Source organism: Scatophagus argus, chromosome 17, assembly GCF_020382885.2.
Source record: "Scatophagus argus isolate fScaArg1 chromosome 17, fScaArg1.pri, whole genome shotgun sequence".
NCBI classification, from domain to species: Eukaryota; Metazoa; Chordata; class Actinopteri; family Scatophagidae; genus Scatophagus; species Scatophagus argus.
This window is the reverse complement of record NC_058509.1, coordinates 5,550,570-5,574,550: the sequence shown is the minus strand read 5'-3', so window position 1 is coordinate 5,574,550 and position 23,981 is coordinate 5,550,570. Positions and strand designations below refer to the sequence as shown.

At 41.6% G+C, this 23,981-nt stretch overlaps 2 protein-coding genes across 3 annotated transcripts in view; both read right to left on the bottom strand.

The window, feature by feature from the left end:
* Window positions 1-1,323, bottom strand: part of crybg2 (crystallin beta-gamma domain containing 2) — a 39,766-nt gene extending 38,443 nt beyond the window's left edge. Inside the window, exon 1 of the mRNA XM_046417632.1 lies at window positions 903-1,323. Within this exon, the coding sequence (XP_046273588.1) occupies window positions 903-1,102 (200 nt within the window). The 5' untranslated portion in view covers window positions 1,103-1,323. The remainder of the gene's footprint in view (window positions 1-902) is intronic.
* Window positions 1,324-11,255: 9,932 nt separating this feature from the next.
* Window positions 11,256-20,877, bottom strand: prdm1b (PR domain containing 1b, with ZNF domain). 2 transcript variants are annotated; one of them, XM_046418340.1, is made up of 6 exons: window positions 20,692-20,877; window positions 16,833-16,952; window positions 15,125-15,365; window positions 12,768-13,690; window positions 12,521-12,649; window positions 11,256-12,040 (listed from the first exon to the last, which is right to left on the bottom strand). In XM_046418340.1, exons 1-6 carry the CDS (start codon window positions 20,860-20,862, stop codon window positions 11,468-11,470), a joined length of 2,157 nt encoding a protein of 718 aa, XP_046274296.1. In that variant the 5' UTR covers window positions 20,863-20,877; the 3' UTR covers window positions 11,256-11,467. The 2 variants fall into 2 exon arrangements, with proteins under 2 accessions (XP_046274296.1, XP_046274297.1); XM_046418341.1 differs by lacking the exons at window positions 16,833-16,952; window positions 20,692-20,877 and adding an exon at window positions 15,681-15,772.
* Window positions 20,878-23,981: the final 3,104 nt, after the last annotated feature.

Sequence of the window (23,981 nt, the reverse complement as noted above, 5' to 3'; positions counted from 1 at the left end):
AAGACAGAGAAAACCAGAAAATATTCATATTGAGAAACTAGAACCATAGAATTTCTGTGGTATTTTTACAGATTCATTTTCTGTTGATCTACTTATTAATTAAAGTTAAAGCTGATGAATGGACCGGAAGAGTTTTTGTGAATCCTTTCAAATGGCAAAATAAAATACACATTCAATCAAGTATTTTGTCTCGACTAAGAAATATTGTATGCCCAATAGTACTGCAATATATTTTTGTGAAAAACTTTCAAACACTCTGTATGATCTATTTTACTGCATGTCCCTGAAGGGTTATGCAAGCTCTCAGAGAACCTACGTCTCCTGCATATTTCATTTGCTCTTTTGCACAGTTACATAATGAATAAGAGAACTGTGCTGAATTTCATGGATTTCTCAGTCCTCCTTTCAACAGTCCTGTCTAGACAGACCGATCCCTGTGGGCTTCTTCATCACTGAATGTGCCTCAACTGAATCAGCTTCACAGATGTGGTCGATTTAAAGAAATTGATTACACCCTTTGCTGCAGATAACGCTTTTCAGCAATCATTAACTCAATGAAACACCCTGCTTAAGCCCACTGAACGTCTGCACTGACTGCTGGTCGTCTTCAGTGCACTGAGGCCTGAGATGCAAGTGCATGCTGGAGGCTCATCCGAGGAAGAATAAAACCAAAAGTCCAAAACTTTCTAGACAAGACACAGTTTGTGTGAGTGGACGCTGGCGTATGATAACACACAACAACAGAATGTGAAAGCTGAATGACGATTAAAGCAGGTCGTTTGTCGCTTTATCTCTTCAAAATGTCAACAACTGCTTCATGTCTTTGTTGCTGCTGCTCCACAAGAAGCAACATGACGCATTGCGTGAAAACCGGCCGCGGACTCACACTGACACTCACATACCTGAGCGCCTGCTGCTTCTCATTAGGCGGCTTCTTCTCGGAGGCAGAGCCAGTCTTCGACTTCATCTTGAGCTTTAAGAATTTAAACTTCTTCCTCTCTCCCTCACTCTTGTCCACAGTCTTCTCCGCCGGAGAAGCCAGGCTGGCTTCGCTCTTGGAGAACAAACTTTTCAGGGACTTTCTGGGTGAGCTCTTCGCCATCTCTGCTGGGTGGTGGCACCGGGACCCGGGGTGCTGGGGGAGCACAGAGGAGTCACGGCTGCTTTTCCCGCTGGTGATTCGAAGGTTGATGGAAAGGGTCGAGCAGTGGAGGAAAACCTGCACTGATGCCTCTTGTTGACGGATGACAGCTGCTCCTGCTGCTTCATGTTGTGTGCAGCACGCAGAGCTCAGGTGTGGCGACACGCCCCCGAAAGGCCAACACCCAGACAGCCTCCCAGCGACACCGCTCCGGTCCCTTTATTTACTTTACCTGCAGAAGCTCCAGATACTTTTGGGTTTTGTAGGGTGTGCAGGTCAAGGAAATGAATTTCCTTTAAAAAAATAAAAAAATAAAAAATCTCACCATACCAAACGAGAAAGTACCCCTTATGCAGAATGGACCATTTTAGAAAATAATATTATGTTACTGAAGTAATGTTTACATCATCAAGGTGGTAAATGTGGAGTTGATTTTAACGACATTACGAATTTTGTTACTCTTAATTTATTAGTCTTATTATATTAATCACATTCTAAGATATAATAATACGTCATAATTCCTTAGTATTTTAGAATTTGTATTTTGTATAGTAACGTTACCAAATAAATGTCCAGTGTTTTTCTTTGAGATAAGGTGCAGTGAAAGTATAAAGCAACAGGAAAGGGAAATATTCAAGCAAAGCACACGTTGCTCTCAGTTGTACTTGCATACTATACACTGTGTATACTATGTTTATCTGACAGTCACTTTTCACAAAACACGAGATGCTTACATGATATGATGCAGTGCTATACAATCTAGCCATCTAAACAAATACTCTTACATGTATTTATATTTTACATACATATAAAAACAGAATAATATTCTGTGCTAAGCAGCCATTGCACGAGTACTTTTACTTTTGATACTTTTCTGATAATACCTCTGTACTTTTACTTAAGTAACGTTTTGACTAAGGACTTTAATGGGGTATTCAGAGCTCTTGGAAACCTCCAGATAACAGATGATTACTTCAAATAATATCCTATTAGCCTTATAATGATAACAGTTATTTAATTATGAAAATAAGTCGTGAGATTTCCAGATTAGGTAGTTTGTATGTCCAAAACAAAACTTGCATAAAGACTTTAGGTCTCCTCATGATGTGCACCGCCGTGGTGTGCAGCCCCAGCGGATAAACGGCGACACCTTGTGGACGCTCTGCAGTTTGAAGCCTGGTCACACACCTGAAGACGAACTCCGGCAGGCCTGTGCACATGCATGTGGCTTTCTCTGCCACATGATGGCGCTACCAGCTTGCTCAGTGCGATTAAAGACAACGAGCTACGGCAAGACAAAAGTCACTTCCGCTGTGTGAACTGTTTGTTTGACCAAGAGGAGAAACACAGCAAGCTTTTCTCTTTTTTTCCCCTTCTCTTTGAAAGTTGCTTTATTGTGGCTTTACTGCAGCACTGTACCACATTGGTTTCATTTCTAAAGATGAGGAGATAAGGAGGGATCAGACCTAAATAAATCTTTTGTGCTCTCGTTTTCAGTAAAGTGAATTTTGAAAGTGCATTTAAAGTCATGTCACAATCACTGTGCTGGGATCCCCTTCTGAAGCGTTGAGGGACATCTCAACAAAATAACACAATAAGGACTAAAACCAAAACTCAGTATCTAAGTATTTAAAAATAATAGCTTACTGCACATGCTCACATTCAGATATGAATTAATCTGCTCAGGGGCCAAACATGAGCTGCGGGAACCCTAATAATCCAGGTGTAAAAATTAAGATGGGGGGGCGTATGTGCCACATTATTTCTTGACTCTGAGTAGCTGAAAGGTAACCAGTGTGGACTGCAGAAAGTTACTGGTCCCTGCCAAGAAGATCTGAGGGTGGTATCAGTCTTCTCATCTAACGCACACAAGTGTATTAAGTGGTGCATGATCACATATTCCCAAACAAAATAACAATTGATGTATTTAGTTGATAACTGAGACTAAAGTTGCCTGGTATCGTTTCACTGTAACAATGGGCAAGCATGATATGTTTTAATATCTCTTATGTCGTAGGTATAATAGGTGTCGCATTCTTTTGTTGGCAGTTGTTTGTAAACCTCCATTTTATATCTTCATATATTAAACCTTTAGACCCATTTAACTGATTGCTACAGAATCACAACCTCGTGTTCTTACTCAGTGCCCCACGCCCATGTATATGGCCCTTACTGCTGACTAAAAAAAGTAACTACAGTTGAAAGTCAAACACAGAGATCAAACTGCAAATAAAGACGTAGGACTGAACACAAGCGATGTACCCTGATGATATACAATAAAAAGCGTGCATGAAACTAAAAGCCTGTAATCTGTGATTGACAAAAAAGCTTGTTGTCTGATCAGACTGTCATGTCAACATCAATCACTGACTATCAGTAACTTAAAACTGAAAAAGGACATTGACACCAGAGCAAAGTCTGCCTCTGTTTTTGGCACTGCTAATGCACACTCACCCAGATATGGCACCCACACATACATGTCGGGCATTTAACACTATCGTGCCTGAAATCTTTCCTTTGAATTAAAACAGAAAGTCCCGTGATGTAGCCAGAGGTAACAGCAGTTGCTCCTAAGATGAAATATGTTAAATATCCAATGTGTGTCTTCCAAGTAAGAGGGCAAACAGGCAAGAAGGCTTGGCTACAGACAAAAGCACTATTTCACTGTCACCTGCTAAAACATGCCTTGTCGTAAGGTAAGATGAACTTCATCGATCCCACAGTGGGGAAATCTACTGAGATTATTTTTTAACTAATCCACTACACTTCTATGATGTACTCTAGCTCAGTTTAAAATATTTTTTTCAAACTTCCCTCCTTCTCTTTTTAAATCCATTGCAAATACCTTAACTTTTCTTTTTGGGAGGTTAAGTTGTTTTCTTTTAATATAGTGCAGTAACCAAAGTTTGCTCGAAAAACAGGACGTTGAGCCCTACCCCATGCACAAAACACTTGAACCAAATAAACATGAATAGGTTAGATGGGTGTTAGACAGGAAAGGTGTGAAAAAATCTAGTAAAATGGAGAGTGAAACCTTTGACTTGCAAATAGTAAAGAGTTGGGGATCTTAAGTTAAAAGTACATATCAGCAAAAGGCACCTGTGATATATTTTGCTGTTTTCACAGGGGTCATACCGTAGGTTCATGAACAGGGACAGTCACGGATAATGGATGACACATATGTTCTCTTCAGTGCGTCTTTTTTCAAAAACATTTTACAGTAACAGATGACAACATATCATGATGCAATATGGATCTGATTTATGTCCAAAAAAGGTATGGCATGGTTTATGGCTGATGCAACCTCTGACTAGATTTTCTAACAGCATAATCCATGAAACAGTCCAGAGCCATGGTGAGACACTTTTAAATGTAAAATGTCCTAATTAAATCCTTTTCCTCAAAATGTCACACTTTGATGGCCTCGGATTTGGCGGGGGGGGTCTGCTGCTGTTACTGCTGCTACTGATTCACGTCTTTCAGAAAAAAACGCATACTCGTGAAAGTTTGTTAGCAGGTTAGCACTGGAAATAACAAGCTCATATCAGTGAGCATGAATTACTCCTGACTCCGCCCCTCGCCCTTCTCACCTCCTTATTGCTAAGAAAAGGAGTGGTTATAATTCCAGCAGGCACAGGGGCTAATTGCTTGTAAATTTCCCGTTAATGTAGTGGTAATGACACATGGAGGTTCAGTATTGACAGTGCAGAATGAATTCCAATTCCTTTGACGGTAATTTTACAGGCAGTACAGATGGCGTTGTGTATCAGAGAGGTTCAACATTGTCAGATGTTACAACATAATGACACTGTGAGTAAGACTAGAGATTTCTGTGTATTATATCCCCAAGGCAAACTACTGTTCTTGGAATATCTAAATGAAAGGAAATGACTCCAGTTAGACGTGTCATTGCACAATCAGGCAATGGCTCTTGTAAGACATTCAGTAACGGCCCCGCAAGTGTACATTTACCACAGAGAAATTTCCATTTTCCCCTTGAACTTAGATCTATCCAGTTTCAAGAATAAACTAGAGAAAGCTTTTTGCATGCTAACTAGATGTGTGATGCCATCTTCATCTGAGATTGTGATTTCCCTGGAAATTTTCGTTGGTGCCTTGTAATGTTTATAGCAGAAAACTTCCTTGTGAAGATTAGACTATGGGCAATTATGTGATGGCACAGTACTTGCAAAAGCTCACATCCCCTTTTCCAGTGACCTGATGATAAACTCTTGAAGAAGTGCGTGTTTGCTAGCTAACAAGCATACTTTTTTTTTCACTTGAGTGACTGTAACAGAAGCGTGCTACAACCCAGCACTGCTTTTGTTTTTCATGACTCATACTGGAGATAGCCATGGCTGAAAACATTATGCTTTCAGGTTGTCTGTCTAGCTGTCCGTCTTACTCCTGCAAATGCAGGAAAGCCTTGGAATTTCTTCAGATTTTGCACAAATATCTGCTTGGATGCAAGGGTGAGACAACTGTGACAACAATAACTCAAGAATTCGTGCACCAATTAAGACAAAATTTTACACAAATTTATAACAGAGATAAAATGATGAAGTGATAACATTTTATGCTCCAACTTCAAAAGGTCAACTTCACAGGGACATCATAATGTTCTCGGAAAAACACTTTTCCGTCCGTGATTAAACACCAATGCTCAGGACTAGAAGGGCAGATTGTGAGTATATTTCACACCTGGTCAGAAACTGAATTTGTGACTCTAATCTTGGGTGTCCATGTTGAAACTGTGCTGACTGTATAGATCTTCTATGCCTCCAGATTAAGGATGATCAGATTTTAGAATTTGCAGCTTTGTTGCTGCAACACAAGCTCAAAGGATTTGATAATACTGAGCTTCAGATGATTGTTCCTGCACCATATACACTACATAGACACTGTTTATTTTTGCCCATTCACACAGTAGAGCCTTTTGTGAGGTCACACGCTGATGTTGGACCAAAAGACCTGGCTCACAATCTCCGTTCCAGTTCATCCCAAAGGTATCGGATGGGGTTGAGGTCAGGACTCTGTGTGGGCCGGTCAAGTTCTTCCACACCAAACTCATCCAACCATGTCTTTATGGAGCTTTGCTTTGTGCACTGGGGCACAGTCATGCTGGAATAGAAAAGAGCCACAAAGTTGCAAGCATAGCATTGTCCAAAATGTTTCGGTATGCTGAAACATTAAGATTTCCCTTCACTGGAAGTGAGGGACCAAGCCCAACCCCTGAAGAACAGCCCCATCCCAATACTTTTGTCTATATAGTTTATTACATTACACATATTTCATAAATTGGTGCAGACATGGATGCAGACTTGAGCTTCACTGGCATGTGGAGGCATACCACTGCAAGGCAGTAATTCTAGTTTAATGATCTCTTTTGGCCGTGAACCACCATGTGTGGTAAGCAGAAGGATGTCCTGATGTGAATCTCACACGCTGCATCAATTGAGCGTGCTTTGCGGCTGGCCATCGACAAAGGGGAACTATAAGGTGTCTGTTTTCAAAGAATAAGTGTGAGAGAGGAAAAAGTGCAAACAGGATGTCTGCTTCACTTGAGCCCTGCACTCTCAACCAGGTAGTCAACAGTACTCGCACCAAATGTTGTTTTAGAATTTTTTTTTATTTTTTTTTTTGTTTGGTCAAGGTGAATTGGCCACACGACTTCTGAGCATAACAGTTTGTGGGGTGATGTGCAAGTGGACGCTGAGTTAATGTTTAAAGGATGACATGAGCTGTTTGAATATTCAAACGTAGCTTATTAACTTATTCAAACAGGAGTGTTTTGATGTTTCACTAAATTAAACAAAGTTGCACCACAAAATAGTTTTTCTTACCAACAGATTGGCAACTGCCAGACATAGCAGCTAGTCACTGAACCAGGTGCCAAAGTTAAAGTTAGCTTGCTAAAATATTGGTAATAGGTTATAACCAACACATCTGTCCTCACACTTGGTTAAAGCTGCGCAAGCTAAGAAGATTTAGACCAGAAGACCAGGTACTGACAAACACTCATTTCTACATCTATATGTGAAGAAGTCATACCCACATCTACAAATAAAAGTCAGGTAAGTTTAAGATATTGTTTGGTCACCTAAAATTGTTTGGTTTTGGAATTATGTTATAGCTCATGATATTACAATTTCTCTTCACATAATTGGTTTCTTTTGACTGGACAGAGTTCCAAGCAACCAATTTATACATTATGAAGACATTTCCAAAGTTTTAATGGTATGACAGTAAATCACCAGTTTAAAAATAATTAGCAGTAATAACATAGAAATTATTTTACACACAAAACTAGCGAGAGATCTGTAAGATATTTGATAAAACTCAGTCCTGGTCTCTTTAGGGTTGAGTATGACTATTATTTATATGTGAATAACCTTGTGTTTCGATGTGGTGTACAAAGTTGGCTGTCTGCAGTTTAAGGGGGACTCAACTCAACAGTTTTCGCTGTGATAAGGAGATATGTACTTACTGATAGTGATTGCTATAATTGTATGTTCTCTTCTTTTCCTCAGAATTTATCAGAACATTACACAGATATGTTGGTCTTGCTCTTTTCTGGTTTGGTAGCATGTTTGCACAGTTTTGCACTACCAGCTACACGACAGCAGCTGGCAACCTGCCAGAAGGATTTCCTGTCACCATTGCAGTTTGACTGCACACATTAAATGTCTGAGGTGTTTTTATTCTGGTCAGTAGTACGTAGGTGTTTGCCGTGGGGTTCTCCCCCACAAGAGGAAATACAAGACTGTAGAATGAGGAGTCATAGCACAGCAAAAAGAAAAAGAAAGTGGTTAAGAGACAGAGAGAGAGAGAGAGAGAGAGACTGTGAGAGAATTACTGTAAATAGCAAACCATGCTTACAGTAACTTTGCTATAGATTTTGTTGATTGAAAGTGTGTCTCACTGCCAGAGAAAGAGAATGATCAGATTCGAACCGTATTTTAGAGTTTCATGTTGGTTCAGTATGCCTGCTGTGCCCGTAAATACATCACACCGCTGTTGTCTTGAGAAAATCAGTGGAAAAGATTATGGTTTTAAACCTATCTTTAAACAATCTAATTTTAAATATCATGTACGAGAAATAATGTGCTCCAGAGGTAGTAATTGACTACGTTGACCTCAAATAAGATTTCTGACATCAGCACAGTTCATACAATGAATGTCCTGAAACTGACCCAGGTGTTAATGATCCAAAACACTTGGTACTCATCATCTGCAGAGTTTCTGTCTGTAATTACTGTCACATTCCAAAACAGCAGTGTTTTTGTAATGTAAAATTCACAATGCAAGCAGGGTTTTTTGTGAGTTTCATTGGCAACTGACCAGTTTCATTTCCTGTATTTTCTAGGAATGAGCCTGAAAAGTGAATCAATTGGGAACTCCTACAGTTTATTATAACCAAGAGATGCATAGTAAGCAGTATGTTGGAATGACACATGCCAGCCACATACAACCATTAAATGCAAGCAAGCAAGTAAAAACGGATCAAAACCAGGGGTTCTTGGCCTGTTGTAACTTAGCATCCACTTCTGATTGTGAACCTAATTTCTGATCACCATGCAAGCGGCTTTCATAATGGCTTTTCATTAAGCCTGAAGCCTACTCCTTTTCCTTCGTAAATATTCTTTTGGCTTCCCAACACTCCTTGTGTGCTTTGTGTACAAGTGTCTCTGGAGCTTTGACAATTTTAGCACCTCAGTTGACTGGATTTAATCACATTCAACACGCTTTTATTACAGCTCACTGCCTGCCATTCTGAATCCAAATTTAATATAGTCAGGGTCATTTTCTGACTGCGTGACAGCCAAGAGATGTCCAAGAGAAATGCGACATCATATTGTTGTTTGTTGACATAGGATTTGTTCTGAGGGTCTTACTTAAAGAAGATATGGAATATGCAAAGGTACAAGGTGTCATTGCCAAACAGAACTTAAAAAAGAACAACATTAAAAGAGTAATCACATATATTGTGATCAGGGTCATTCCAAGATGGATGACAGCATCAGCTGTTTTAACAGTTGCCACCAAAGTGTACTTTTAATTGACAAAGCCCTCTAGGAAGTGTATCAGTTGCCATTATCATAGCACAGGATTGGATGGATGGGCCAGCAGAACTTCTGTCTTCTGCTCTTTATTTTGTGTTTCCTACCACTAGTGAACATGTGACCATGATCGTTAAAGCTAGGTCATCAGCCAAGCGTTTATTGTTGCACCTGGTTACAACAACAAGGCAGTAAGCCAGTAAGCTCGTATCAAAATGCTTAAGGTATAAATCAAAGAGAAAGTAGCATAGGGCAGTTGCACTACTTCAGAACTATGTTTAATCTGATGGTATGATCCCTGTCAAACCTGATTGGTCACGTGCACACGCATATCAGCACATAGTTCAGTGAGTTCATGGAGTAGTCATAGCCGAGCAGTGCGGCAACCATAGCAAAGAAGGTGTCCTAACTTTAACAGAATAGTCTTTTTAATTCAAAGCACAAAACATGTGCCTAAACATAACCATAACTTAACTTTAACCAGATCATTCTGTTGAATCATAAAATATTTATGTTTTAACAGTGATTTGTGGCAATTTTGGATAACAGATAAATTATGCTGTCCTCCTGATAGAAGTTCCAGGTCAGAAGACACTTTTGCATGTTGTTCTAAGACATGAACGCAGAACGTATTTTGTCGTTTAACTTGAGGACTTGTCTTATGGAGATGGTGGGCCTTGGCACGAAGGCTGTCTCATCGTGGCGTTCATGATAGATGATTATTTCTTTTCTGTCCTCCCAGTTGTTGTATTGTGAAAACACACACAAAAGACTTGTTGTATAGAAACAATATCTTTAATATGCTACATCATGTAAATATAAAAGTATCATCAAAATAGTCTCTCACATATAAATTCTTAACAACTCATAACCTGTTTCCGAAAATAAACTACATAGACAAACATGTTATACAAAAGAAAAAAAAACCCTACAAAATAGTGAAAGAAGAACATTAATGGAGGAAAATGATGTACAGGAGAAAGATTTTCGAGAATTATTCCCTCCTAGTGTTTTGGGTCACACCAAATCTGTGGCCAAACACATCTAGTTGTATTTTTATTCCAGTACTAAGTGACACAAAAGTATTGACAGTGTTAGAAACCTGTGCTCCTATGTTGCTCGTTTTTGCTGTCCGGTGCTGCATATGACGTACTGATGGTTTGGATGAAGCTCAAGAATACAGTAAAGCTTAAAATGTAAAAAACAAAATATCTGAGTCTAGCAAAAAAGCTACACGACAATCCACATCGTTACTCAGCATTAAATTTTGCCATAAAACACTGCAGTAGAAAGGAATAAGAGCCATTTTCCAAAGGATCTTGTGTACACATTTTATTGTGACTCTGTGACCACATTGAATCTGTAATAATTTGTTTCACTTGGCGGCATTTGGTTCAGCATAGTGTGTGTGTATCTATTTAAATTAGCTGTGAGAATTTGCAGAATGATCATGAAAAAATGGTAAGTAATGCTTCCCTGAACTGTTTTCCTCCCTTCTAAAGGTAGAAGGAGTTGAATAACGATCCAAACTAAAACAGTGCTACACATTCATGTTCTTTGATTATTTAATTTTGGCAATGGCTTGTTAACATACATTTTCAAGATACCTGATTTTTTCCCTTTTCTTAAATCATAAATAAATAAAATAGTAGCAAACAATTAAGGAGCAGGAAGATGGTTTGTGCTATCACTGTGTCCTGTTGTTTATACAAAAACTATACAAAAACCATTCGTACACATGCACCCAAAAGCTCAAACACACTGTCACACAAAGCAGAACAATGCACAATATAACAAGTGAAGACTCATCCACATAAGGTTCCTGAGTCCGTTTGTGGTTTTCCTAAAAGATCAAATCTCCTTGGAATTGTCAACACACACAAGAAAGAAAAAAAAAACTAGCGGGAAAAAAAACTATGATACACCTAAATAAATATCGACAAATCAAAATTTAAAAAAAGTAATAAGTTAAAGCACAAAAAAGCAAAAACTTCTCTACCTGAGTGAAAAGAGTTTTAAATAATTCACAGCTTAAAGACATCCTCCTTGTTTACTTTTTTTTTTTTTTTTTTTTTTTACTTTAGGAGGAAGTACAATCACTGAATTCCCTCAGTCTTTGGGATGCTCTTCTTTTGGTGCTGCGCTCATTGGATTACGGAAGTTCCTATTCCCTGTTCTGTCCTTCACGGACCATTTCGGGAGGTTTATTTGGCGACATCTGTCCATATGCTGAAGGTAACGCTGCATGTCCTTTCTCATTTGCCTCTCAGTGTTTTTCTGTCTTCACTGTCGGCTTGTGAAGACGAACAACACTGGCCCTCTCCTGATAGGCCAAAGGGGGGCTGTGGTGTGATGTAGGTGTAGCTGATTGGGCCATGAACATTGATGGTGCATTAATAGCAGCTGTAAGAGCTTTCAGCAGTATGGTGGCCTCCTTCTGGTCCTCCTTCCCCTCGCCTTCCAAGGTACGAGCCAACCAGCGCTCTACAGCTTCCTCCACCTGCGGTGCTGTTGCCATCTCCGTGAGCGTGTCAGCCTCTTGGCTGGCGTCAAACCGCTCCACCATCTCTTTCATGTGTACATTTACAGGAGCGCTGGAGTTAGTCAGGCAGCAGCTGCGCTGGTGGATGCGGAGGGAGAAGCGGTGGAAGAAAGCCTGGGCGCAGAACTGGCAGTGGTAGGGACGGTCACGGCTGCTGTGGAGGCGGCGGTGCAGTTTCAGGTGAATGTACTGGGTGAACTTGGTGCTGCACAGCTTGCACTGGTAAGGTTTTTCCCCAGAGTGGAGGCGCAGGTGTGTTTTCAAGTTGCTGGTGCTACTGAAGCGTTTGTGACACACCTGGAATCCATGAAATGAAAGGTCAAGGCTTCTGTTAGCAAAGTTCATTTGACTGATTGCTAACACCTTAAGAAAACTATGTGGCTTGTGTTTATGTTTATCCAGGCAACACTTCTGGAAAGCAGGAGAGTATGATGTCATTTTGATGTTATTAAAAGTACAGTATCAGGGTTGAGCATGTTATTCCAGTACTCTGGAGTACATGCCTATGTTTGCAGGATCAGTTCTCTCCCCACTCTCTACCTTCACACCCATAGAGTCACACTAGCAAACAAAAGCATAAAGATGCTGTTGCATAACAACATGGGCAGTGGCTCATTCAAAATCAGAAAGACAATGTGTTACCAGAAAAGCATGTGAGTGTATTGTGTATGCAGTGAGTTTCTTTGTCTGTCACACTCTTGATTTTACATCTACGTCATTTTGACATCAGTGAAGAGCCTGTGAGAGATCACACTTAGGTTATGGTTTTCAACATACCTGACATTCATGTGGCTTCTCCCCCGTGTGGACCAGGTGATGTTTCTGGAGGTGGGCCAGCTGAGTGAAACTCTTTTTACATAGGTTACACTGGAAGGGTCTTTCACCGCTGTGCACTCGGAGGTGGACCTATAAGTACACAGAGCATTCAAAAAAAAGCAATGAGCACTGCTGTCAAATGGCAAGTAAAAACTGAAATTTATTAAATCAAACTGGAATTACAAGAGAGAGGGAGTGAAGCTGTTACCTTGAGGTTTGACAGCTGTCCAAAAGTCTTTGAGCAGATATTACATTCATATTTGATCTTTCCATTCTGCTTCTTCAGAGGGTAGGGCAGGGATTTGTGGCCAGGGCCATTGCGTGGTGCTGTGCTGCTTTTGGTTGTAGCCACGCTTAGATTCATGGCTTCCTCGTAACCAGATGGAGTCTGCTCAGGAGACTGATGTGGACTGCTGGGCTTGGGGAGAGGGGAGAGCTCTGGGGTGGCTGGGGCACCTCGTGGTGGGGACACATTTGGTGTTAGCTCTTTCAGACCCCCCTGTGGTGATGGAGGGTAAGGGATGGGCACTGGAACTAGACCAGGCTGGCTGAAGGGTGAGTGTGGATGTCCGTTTGTGCCCAGGTATCGGAGGGTTTCCCTTGGTGACAGCATGCCAGGAAACGGAGGGGAGTATAAGGGTAGGGGGAGGTGAGGATAGTGTGGGCTGTAGGGAGGAAGGAGCTGGTAGGTGGACGGGATGGGTCTGGACTGCAGACAAAGGGGATAAGATGAAACCAGGCCCTCCCTGTGTCTATAGAGGCCGTGGAGGTGAAGAGGGAGATTTCGGTGCTGAGATGGAGGGGCGGAATGGTGATCTGGTAAGTATGGGTGATTAAAGCTCAGGCTGGACTTTCTGTGCTCAGGCTGAGGGGAAGGAATGATTCCACTATCTTCTGTATCTCTATCGCTCTTCTCCTCCCTCTCAACCTTTTTGCTGAAGTCCATGATCTGGTCGTCAGGAGTGTCAGGTGGGGTGTCTCTCTCCAACATCTCCACATCTATCTTCTCCTCTCCGTCTTCATCCCTCTCTTCTTTCACCTCTTCCTTTGTTCTTTGTTTCATCCATGGCTGCTGAGGTAGGTGCTGTTTGCTGTACTCCAGCTCGTGGTCTTCATCAGAACTTATGTATTCTGTGAGAAAGAAAAGTACAATGTACTTAAATGCTTCACCCACGCAGACGCAAATCCACCCACGGAACGCACTCCCTCTTATGGTAAATGATAGTAGTTTCAGTTTTGACTTGACTTTATACGATAGAGGTTTCTGTTTGTCAGCAGCAGTAGTGAATTTGATGTGGGAGACTGGGTTGGTGGTAAAGTGTGTGGGAGTCCATGTGTCATGTCATGTATAATAAGCAGTTGTACAGCAAAATTCTGAGTTTCATTTGTGCAACCTTTTCTTGGTACAGCTCTTTACCGTACTGGCCACAAGAAAATGTGAAACACCTCTTCCTTTTTTGATTCTCTTTCTGTTTTTGACAAAACCTTTTGCCTGCCCGGCTGGTTGAATTTGTCACCATTGCTGTACGTCAGCAACTGTTTCATGTCATTCTATTGTCGTATGAATTGTATTTAAAAGGGCTGTACCAGTCTTTCTGCAGGGTTTAGCCTCTTTGACACAACTGATTTATCCTGTAAATTGCCAATGACAATAGTGTGTACTGCCACCCAGTAGCTTTAACAACCTGTGCCTGAGCTGCTGAACTAGATTGCCGTCACAAAATACCAGAGTTGAACCCGGAAGGCAAACAATGAGCAAACCTGGACTTTGACAAAAAGGAAGATGAATGCTTTCAGAACCTGTAAGTTGATGAAACAATATAATGATCCCACCTTAATGTTAGTCACTAAGATGAATGGCAACCCATCTGGTGTATCCAGTTGCAGTGAGTCATCAGACTTTGTGGCAACTGAGAATCATTTAGGATGATGAGGGTATGACTTGCCGTTCTACTTATAGCCGAAAACAAATGACTCACAAAAGTACTTTGACCTGCCATTATTCCCCTTAGGCTTCTCCACTCTCCTTAAAATCCTGCATTATTTACCTGGTCTCATGAGCTACTGAGATTTGTTTCATCCTTGTGTTTGGATTCTCCATGACTTTAAATAACTTGATAACTCTCTACGGTAAACCAGACAGGAAGAAACAGCATCAAATCAGCGATCTTTACTACTAGATAACATCAGGTCTTACTCACAAGGAAGGGAATACACTGTCTTTGCTCACTTTGAAGTCAAAGAATGTTGCTGATGTCTATCCTGTCCTGATGCAAACTTTGTCCTACGTGTTTAGTCACAGCAGATCTAAGTCTGTCATTTTATCAGATTTAGTGTGAAAAATATCTTGAATCCATGTGTTGTCGTGCTGCCACAACATCAAAACAGCTGATCTTCAGCTGTCTTTCAATGCCTCTCACCAAATCCTTTCTTCAGGATGATTAGGACAAGATCACGGGGGAATCAAGTTCACCAAACAAGTTTTGATTGTTTGTTTGTTTTGATTGTGTATCAAAACAAACAACAAGGTCCACCACATTAAAAACAACCACTAAAATCACTCACTCTGTTTGATGTCAGCCTGATGGCTGCAGAGTCTCTGGGCAAATTCTTGGCTGTACCACACCAGCAGCTCCTGATTGGGCTCCACTGGTCGGATGGTGTAGAAGTAGATATCCCCGCTGTTCTGGCACGCCACCAGGTTCTGCTCAGCCACAGAGCGACCCGGGTTGACGTAACGCATCCAGTTGCTCCTATGGACATTATAGCCATCAATGAAATTTTGAAGCTCCCCACCGTTGTAAATCTGCAGGTGAAGAAGATGAGAGAAAAGGGATTAGAACATGTACACAGAATGCTGAAGCACCTGATTTGTGTGTAAAATAATAAATAGTATTCATATATTAAATTATTTACATTTAATACTAAATGGTTAAATCAATATATTTCAGCCGCTTTTTTTAACCACCTGTTGACCACAAGACACGGTTGGCAGCATGTTATGGTCAGTTTATTAAAATTAAATCTAAAATCTGACATGTGAATCAGATTAAAATCCACATAGAATCATCAAAACAATCCATGTAAATGAAAGACTGCTAAGAAAAAAGTGCATAATCACCTCTGCCATGTACAGTTATATATCCTTTATCCTCCTCAGATATCAGTTACAGTGTTTCTCTGCTCTGTGCGTCCTGCGTGTAGCAAAAGTGTGTGTTTACGACTGCCTGCTGTCAGTATTTGAGCGTCAGGCATGGAGGCGTGGCCTGCCTCACTCTCCCTTTCCTTCTCATTTTCTCCTTCTCACTTCTTAGTATCGTAGCTGTTTCTGCCTTGTCATTAGATTTTATGTAATACTTGCCCAGTAGGACACCTAATTATGATCACTTATATTAGAAAACAAAATGTACGCAGTGTCTTATAAAAATAAACAACATGAAAAGGAAATGTAATCGAAATTCTGCCCAACATGTGCTGGCAGGTAGCCAAAACACACACACACACACCCACACACATACACACACACACACATGCACGCACGCGTTTGGCAGCACGTTTCAGCCCTGTCATGCAGCTGTGTCATGAGGTAGATAAGGAAAATGTCAGGCTTTCACTTTTGTTCCGGAGCAGAAACACCCCTTAGACGGGTTTTCAGGAAACAAAGTCGGAAGGAAAATACGCAGGATGGCAGCAAAAAGTTATGGGAATTGGCTGTAAAAAAATTCCTAAATGACATAAGCTGCAGCTGGATGAGAGACAGAGAAAAGAAACAGGACTTAGAAAGGGAAGGAAAGATAAGCATTGTCTGAGAATATAATACTGAACAACAGTTCCTTCCTTTGTGTATGTGACACACGCACCATAGGTCCTGAGTACCAGTAAAGCTCTGATGACTGTGTTAGCGTCAATCCATTGTTACGTGCCACCAGCTCTCACAACTTCCTCTAAACATTTGACCAAAAGCCCTGTGCACTAGGGTAGTCTATGTGAATGTTTTTTTATTGACGTATGGACATGGACTTGATGTGAAACTTCTGTAGCAACCAAACTCTTATTTTTTTTTCCTAAATAATAGGGGAAGATGAAAACACGTTGCTCCTTGACTGTTCACACGTTCATTTCCTTGCATCTAGATTTGAAACTTTCCCCTGTTTAGCAAGTATCACTCTGAGGTCGATTAATGTATGGATGCCTAAATGTGGTCCTGCATACATTGTCTGGTTCTAGAGTAAATCTGTGTAGATACATGGATGTGTTTGCGTGTTTCTCTTACCCTCCAGAAGTATTTCCTGTTGGCCTGTTTGGGAACATTATCTTTGGTGTAGATGTCTCCTTGCAGGGGGCCAAAGCGAGTCCCCTGAGGGATGTATTCTTTGCTGAAAACGCCTGTTACCTGGAACACAGACCAAAAACAATGTTAGGTTTAGAGTCCAATTCCCACGAAATTAAGCAGCAACTTAACCCCAGTCTTCACAGAGAATATGCAAAGTCATGTCTCGAGTCACGAGAGCACACAAAGTGTTTTTCAAGCACTTATAAGGGAAGGTATCTCTCCCAAAATAAATCTAGACACATCATTTAACACAATGCTTGTGTTTGTCTTTTGTTTATGTCTGGCAGGTTGTTGGTCTATGTTGCAATTGTGGAGGCTTTGTCATGTTGACCCAGACAGCTCTAGAGCCATGTTAAAACCCACAAGGTGACACACTTTCGACACTAATGAGTTAAACGAATGAAGAGAATTACACTTTCTCTGACCTACTCCACTGATCTCTGACCTGCTGGCCTCATAAACACCGGAGAGAAGTGGAAGTGGTGTCACCTGTTGTTTGTCTTGTAAACTTCCTGAATGCACTCTCATCTCTCATTCACACAGGGTCAGGTTTTAAAACTCACAGAACTCAATGCCACACATTTTGATTTTTGAACCTGCTTGTTTTGTAGACTGATAGACTAAATGCCCTGATTGCACAGGGTTCTACCTGTAAATGTGGGAATGTGTCACACCTTTTCCGTTATGGGATTTCCTTAATTTTGTTTCTTATCTCGATCATACATATATCATAAACTGCAACAGGGAAATGTGAGTGGGATTTTTTTTTTTTGTACTGTGAGTAAAAACATTGTTGCCGTGTGACATGTAGTAATGTATGTAGCAAGATCAAAATCTGGCCTTTCCGGCACATTAATGAGTCATTTATGATGTTCTAAGGTAGTTTTTTGGTGAGTTGCACAAGAACAGTAAATCTATAGACAGCTTGTATTTATGTCAGTGTATCCTCTCACTCCTCTCTCTCTCTCTCTTTCTCTCTCTCTCTCTCTCTCTCTCTCTCTCTCTCTCTCTCTCTTTGCTTTATGAGTCACACATTCACAGGAAATGCAGAAGCTTGGGGTCAACCCACCTCCAAACACACCCAAACGTACACACACGCCATCAGGCAGCAGCATCTGTGGCACACAGCCTGGGTGTCTTGAGGAGCTTTGTGTCCAATCCTTAAACACTCTCAATCCCCACCCCCACTCCTCCCATGCACAAACACACTCACACACACACTTTCCTCCTGATTTGAAGACTTATAATTTTAGTGACCTCCAGAAAAGAATTTTCATGGCTTCCTCTGTGAAGGTCAAATCTTTAAAAAACGAAAGGCCAAACACCTGAAGAAACTGATCATTTTCACAGTGTGAAGGGCGGGGGTGGCCATTTGTAAACGATGTATAAACAGTTAATTGGAAGAACAACGGGTCATCGAGGGCGGTCGGAGTGTGCGTGTGTGTGTCCAGCAGCCGTCGAGGCAAGTGAGGTGATTCCTGGATGCGATGAGCCAGTGTGACAGCGACATTGTGCTTCGCTGGCGTTGCGTGACTAACGAATCGCTGTGGCTGCCGCTGCTGCTTAACCGCTTAGTTCAGCCAGGTTGGGAGGGAGGTCATCTCGGGGGTGGGGGTGTTAAAGAACGGAAGAAAGGAGGGTGGGCGTTCTTAAGTGGACCCACGCTATCACACTGCTGAACGGCCTCCTTTTCTCCTGCCCTGCCCCCAGTCCCTTGTCTTTTCTTAACCCTCTTGAAATAGCTCGTGTGCCCGCCAGGTTGAAGCCTGATGCCTGGCCGGCTGCCTGTCCCCAACGAAAGTTAATCATCTGGTTTTAACCTAAATCCCCCCCCATCTCACACACATACACACACACACACACACACACCCTCCACTCCCCGGCTTCTATCTCCCCATCCATCTCTCTCAGCTCACTGGCACCCATTGCTAATGCCCCATCTGCCACGTGTCCCTCACCCCCCCACCAACCTGCACTCTTTTTCACATTTCCTGACACGCCTTGGGATTAAAAAAGGGAAGAGGCGTTTATCTAGAAAAGGTGTAAAGATGTTACGAGGAAAATAAGATAAGTGGGCCCAACAGTCCTCCTTGTGCTGCACAAGTAAGGCGAGTGTGTTGAAACTCGTGCGTGGTGAACTCCACGAATTCTGACCCTATTCTTATCATTTTCATCCAGACTCTTTCCTTTTGACTCATCTGTCAGACTGAAACAAGTGTGTCACACACTCACCTATAAGAAAAATCCCTTCCCTTTCAGCCTTCCTCAAAACTGTGTCCTGCATTTAAGGTGACACATGCGACACAGACCATCCCACAAACCCACACAAAGGAGCAGCTATGATCATCATACGAAATGAATTCCCCAGGTATAGTCAAGACGAATGATTCACATGACCATCGTCTTTAGGAAGGGAAACCACTCAATGGACAAGGGCCAGTTAAGGTACAGCAGCTTACTGGCAAGCATGTGAGTGTGTGTTTGTGTTTGTTTTCAAGTCTCATTTTTCATCTGAGGTTGTGACTCACTGATCACATAAGTACACACATGATGAGTGGCAAAATCGAGTTTGGCTCCATCATGTATGAGAATGTGAAGCATTTTGAAAGATGTGTTAGAGGGAAATCAACTGTTGGGGTGTTGAACTTAAACCTCGAAGAGATTTTATCACATTAGTTTGCATGCTCTTCTCATCCTGCAGCAGTAAACACTGCATAGAGAGGAGGAACAGATGAGAGTGCGAGAGCAACTGAAGAGGAACAATGACAGAAAGTGTGGACAAAAAGAGGAAGGGGGCAGCGAAGCCAAGAGTAAGCAAGAGTGTCAAGTATGAAGAGCATGTACAAAAGAAGTGCTACATCGTTTCCTGTCTTTCTTTCAAGATGGGGATCCTCTCTTGCGACGCAAACACCCTTTTAAACTTTGCTCAGGGATGTGATTCCAGCTGCTTTGCAGTCGGTAACATGTCCAGGCACATGTCTGTTCTTAGGGCATCGTAAGCCAAGCAGTCAGCTGACTGAAAGAAAACAGCCCAGGGATATTGCTCCTGCTGACTCACCTGAGTGGGTGAGGACGTATGAGGTAAAAAGATCAGGAACGGTTGTAAATACGAACGGGAAAAAAAACGACAGGAGGGAAGTGTTGATATGATTAGATCACCTGTTGGAAGCCAAGTTGATCCCTGACCTCTTTTCTGTGTGTGTGTGTATGTTTACCTTTTTAGGATCTGTGTTTTTTTTATTATTATATTTGTAAAACAGAAGTACAAGCAAGCTGCACAATTGCTTGTCATGAGGATTACATAATGGAAGTGGAGGTGGCCAGAAGACATAAGAAGGCCCCTGACCTCAAGCTGCTAGTGGTCTCTTGTCCACTGGCCCACATTCACACAGGCATGTACACACACACACACACACACACACACACACACACACAAAATGCTGTACGCTACACTGTATGTGTGAAGAACTAATTAGTCAGCAGATCTTTTGTTCCAACTAGCCCGATGCAGATGGCCCAACAGAATGTTACGTAACACAGAATTAATATTTTTAAGTGGAAACACTAAAACTTTAATCTGACAACTGACTGACTATTCAAACACAGCATCAAGGATTGCAACTAACTTAAAGTGAGCTTAAAGTTAGTTTGTTGGGTTGAAATATGTTGTAACATCTGGCGGTTTGCCAGTGCGTGGTGCTAACTTGATTTTGTATGTCACATTGTGGGAGAGATTTCCAGAGTGAGTTCCTCAGAATCTCAATGGGTAAACAGCCTGAAGGAGTTGAATTGCTCTTACCTCATTGTCTGCGCTGTACTCAAAGGTGAGGTTGCGTGGGATGGAGGTCATGGCTTTGGGCAGGCTGAAGCTAGGGTCCGACACCTGGTCAGGCACAATGTAGGTGCAGTTGAGGGCAAAGTCCATCTCCCTCCACGTGCTCATGTCTCCTTGTGTGCTGTCCAGCTTCATGTTGCTGTAGGTGATGGATTCAGGCTTTAGATCTTTAGTTTGGTTTGGTTGTGTTTGGTTTAGCTTGCTTTGGTATAGAAGCACTTTGGTTTGGTTGGGTAGCTCCCTTGTCTTAGGTACGCTGGTTAAAGCTCAAGATCTGAAATGGGAAAGCAAAAGAGAGAGAAAGAGATTCCACATCAATCAGTTGTTATCTTATTAACTTTGAGGTAAAATGCATGTTTAGGCAGAAGGACAGTATAGAAAGAAATCATCGTCATACTGATGGCATGACAAATAACTTATTTATTTATGCCCTGATGTTTTGTACAAGTAATCTCCTGAATCAAACAAATTTAGGAATGAAATGCCCATAATCATAATAATTATTTTCCACTATTTAAGAAGGCCTTCTGGCAGTCATTTATTATTCAAGCAGCTGGTTCCATTCATGAAGAACCAAGTTCATTGACAATGTTCTGGGCCAACGTCCCAGCCCTCGCCACTCAGTTTAACCAGTTTAAAGTCAAGTCCTCATCTTTTATCTTTATCTATCCAAGGTTATCCTGGCAAGCAACAAAGAAACAACATATGACTTACTTTCACACATTCATTCAGCTGTAGGATCCTCATTTCTTTGGCTATGTCATCCCCAGATTGTTTTTGTCGGCTTTCTCCTCTTCGTACTCTCTCTTCTTTCTCCAGTGTTTCTGCAGGGATTCCTCTCAGTTAGATCCTCTGGGTATCCTCTCTTGCTGTGTCCACTCTGTCACCGTCCCCAGGAACTCGTGAGCCTGGATTGCGCCAAGCTTTTTTAGCTCAACGCCCTGGCCAATCACTAGCCATCGTGGTCATGTGACTGAACCGTCTGACACACAACTGATGGTTTTGGACAACAACATCAGTGACGTTGTACACTTGGCCAGCAAGTGGCTGTTGTGATGATTGCTCGTGCGCAAATACACACACGCACACATACACACACGTCCATGCGCACACAAAGAAGACATGTTAATGAATGAATAAAGGAAGAGCAGATGGCTGGCCTGTTGCCACTGAAAAACACACTCATAGACTTTTGCTTGGTTTGGCACTTAATGAGCAATCTGCTGCCACTGTATCTCCTTGACCTACATCTCACTGTAGAGCATCTTTAGCTAAGACCCCTAAGACCCCTGCCACACACACACATACGCAAACACACACTTCACTATGTAAACCCTGAACCTATAAACAGATGAGCACAAATTTGCCTCTATGTTTTAATTTTAGTTCAATTTGTTATCAGGTTGATATAAGGATACTCAGACATAAGGTTCTCAGAAGTATCAAAACTACAATATTCACATTTGATAGTACTGAAAGTACCAAAGCTATCAAATAAAACAAATCCACAGATTTTTTGCATTATTACAATTCACTGGCCTTTTTCTGTACCAGCACTGTGTTGTGTACATTTTGAGTACTTGCTTATTTTGGCCACAGTAAAGAGGTATTGAGGGTTTTTTTTATTTTTTTTAAATACTAGTACTCTAACACAGTTTTAACCTATGGTATCGTGATAGCCTGAGCCACATGCCCTGTGGTGGCTGATGCTCTTCACTCATCCACAGGTACAGATGTAGGGCAGGTCATCACAGCACGTAGGAAACAGACTTAGACAACCGTCTGGTGAGCATCCCTGTCAATACCACAGTAAAGAGGTATTGAGGGTTTTTTTTATTTTTTTTAAATACTAGTACTCTAACACAGTTTTAACCTATGGTATCGTGATAGCCTGAGCCACATGCCCTGTGGTGGCTGATGCTCTTCACTCATCCACAGGTACAGATGTAGGGCAGGTCATCACAGCACGTAGGAAACAGACTTAGACAACCGTCTGGTGAGCATCCCCTTTACTTTCAGACACACACGCATGCAGTGCAGGCTATAATGAGCTCTGGGTCACCTCACCTGGCGGTCTGCATAAAGATAGCCAGTACAGGAGAGAGCAGTTAAAACAACATATGGAGGGTTAAAAAAGAAAAAAGAGAATGTGGCTTTTCTACACAAGATGCAATGGGTGCATGGGTGGGGAGGATGTGAAATTTGTATCAAAGGTATCACGTATGATATTGAATGAATGTTGTGTTTTTTTCCCACCATAAAATCCATGCGTTTGTGAAATTAAGGTTTTCTCCCGTCTTACATTTCACAACCAGGATATCCATTGTGGTCAGTTTACTCTTGATGACAAACATTACTGTGCAGAACACGGTTAATTTCTCCATTTTCATTTCATTACTGTAATTTGCAGTCTGCATCTTTACTCAGATTTACCAAATGTTACATAACCTGTATGGCTAAATGTTGAAAATGTAAAAATTACTGGGTGAGTGCTGGACTTGATGTCCAAGTTCTTTGTTCCTAAAAAGACACACTCATATTTAGTTTTTGATTAAAATGCATGTGCTTGGTATTTTTAATTCAATATTTAATCATTTAAAACCAACCATAAAGATCAATAAAAAGATTTAAGAGGCTCAAACAATATAAGCCAAACAGCATTAGGGTTTGCATCATATGTAACGAAAAACAGATAAAAATGTATTTTGTAGAGTTTGGTAAATTTTCACATTCTGGAAAATAATATAGCTTCTGTTACTATTACAATGTTAGTAAATTTATTTATCCATATCTTTACTTAAATAATTCTAGCATATCTGATTCGCCATCGCCTCCTCTTCTCCTTTCTTTCCTAACTTGGCTGGTGAAATAATAAATTGGCTGCCATATGGCAAGACTGCTATTCCAAGACTACAGCTTTACTGCCCAGTGTGGCGTGGGGGTTAATGGTGGTGGAAGAAGGAGTGTGCATGTGTGTTTGTGTGTGTTGGAGGGGTGGGGAGGTGGGGATTTGGGCTCTTTCACTGGCCTGTGCCTGGCTGGGCTAATTTCTCTAATTTGCAGACAGTCTGGGCTCAGGCTCAGGGCTCAGAGGCTAAAGAGCTGGCACTCCGGGATAGCAGGCTAGCCGACTCATCTCACTCCTGGAAACACATCACATCCGGGATATCGGATAGCTCCAGACACACCTTTTCTGAGGAGGAAAGCCTCTCCAAAGGGAACTGCGCCTTAGCGTGAAGCGCGGGGGGGTGAAT

Bases quoted from the DNA above. Each gene is read 5' to 3' on its own strand.
- prdm1b (XM_046418340.1), bottom strand. From the start codon at position 20,862: ATGAAGCTGGACAGCACACAAGGAGACATGAGCACGTGGAGGGAGATG. The intron at 15,366-16,832 runs GTAAGAGAAACA...CTTCACCTGCAG, and splicing joins ACAGGAAATACTTCTGGAGG to ATTTACAACGGTGGGGAGCT. The intron at 12,041-12,520 runs GTATGTTGAAAA...CATGGATTCCAG, and splicing joins AGAAGCCACATGAATGTCAG to GTGTGTCACAAACGCTTCAG.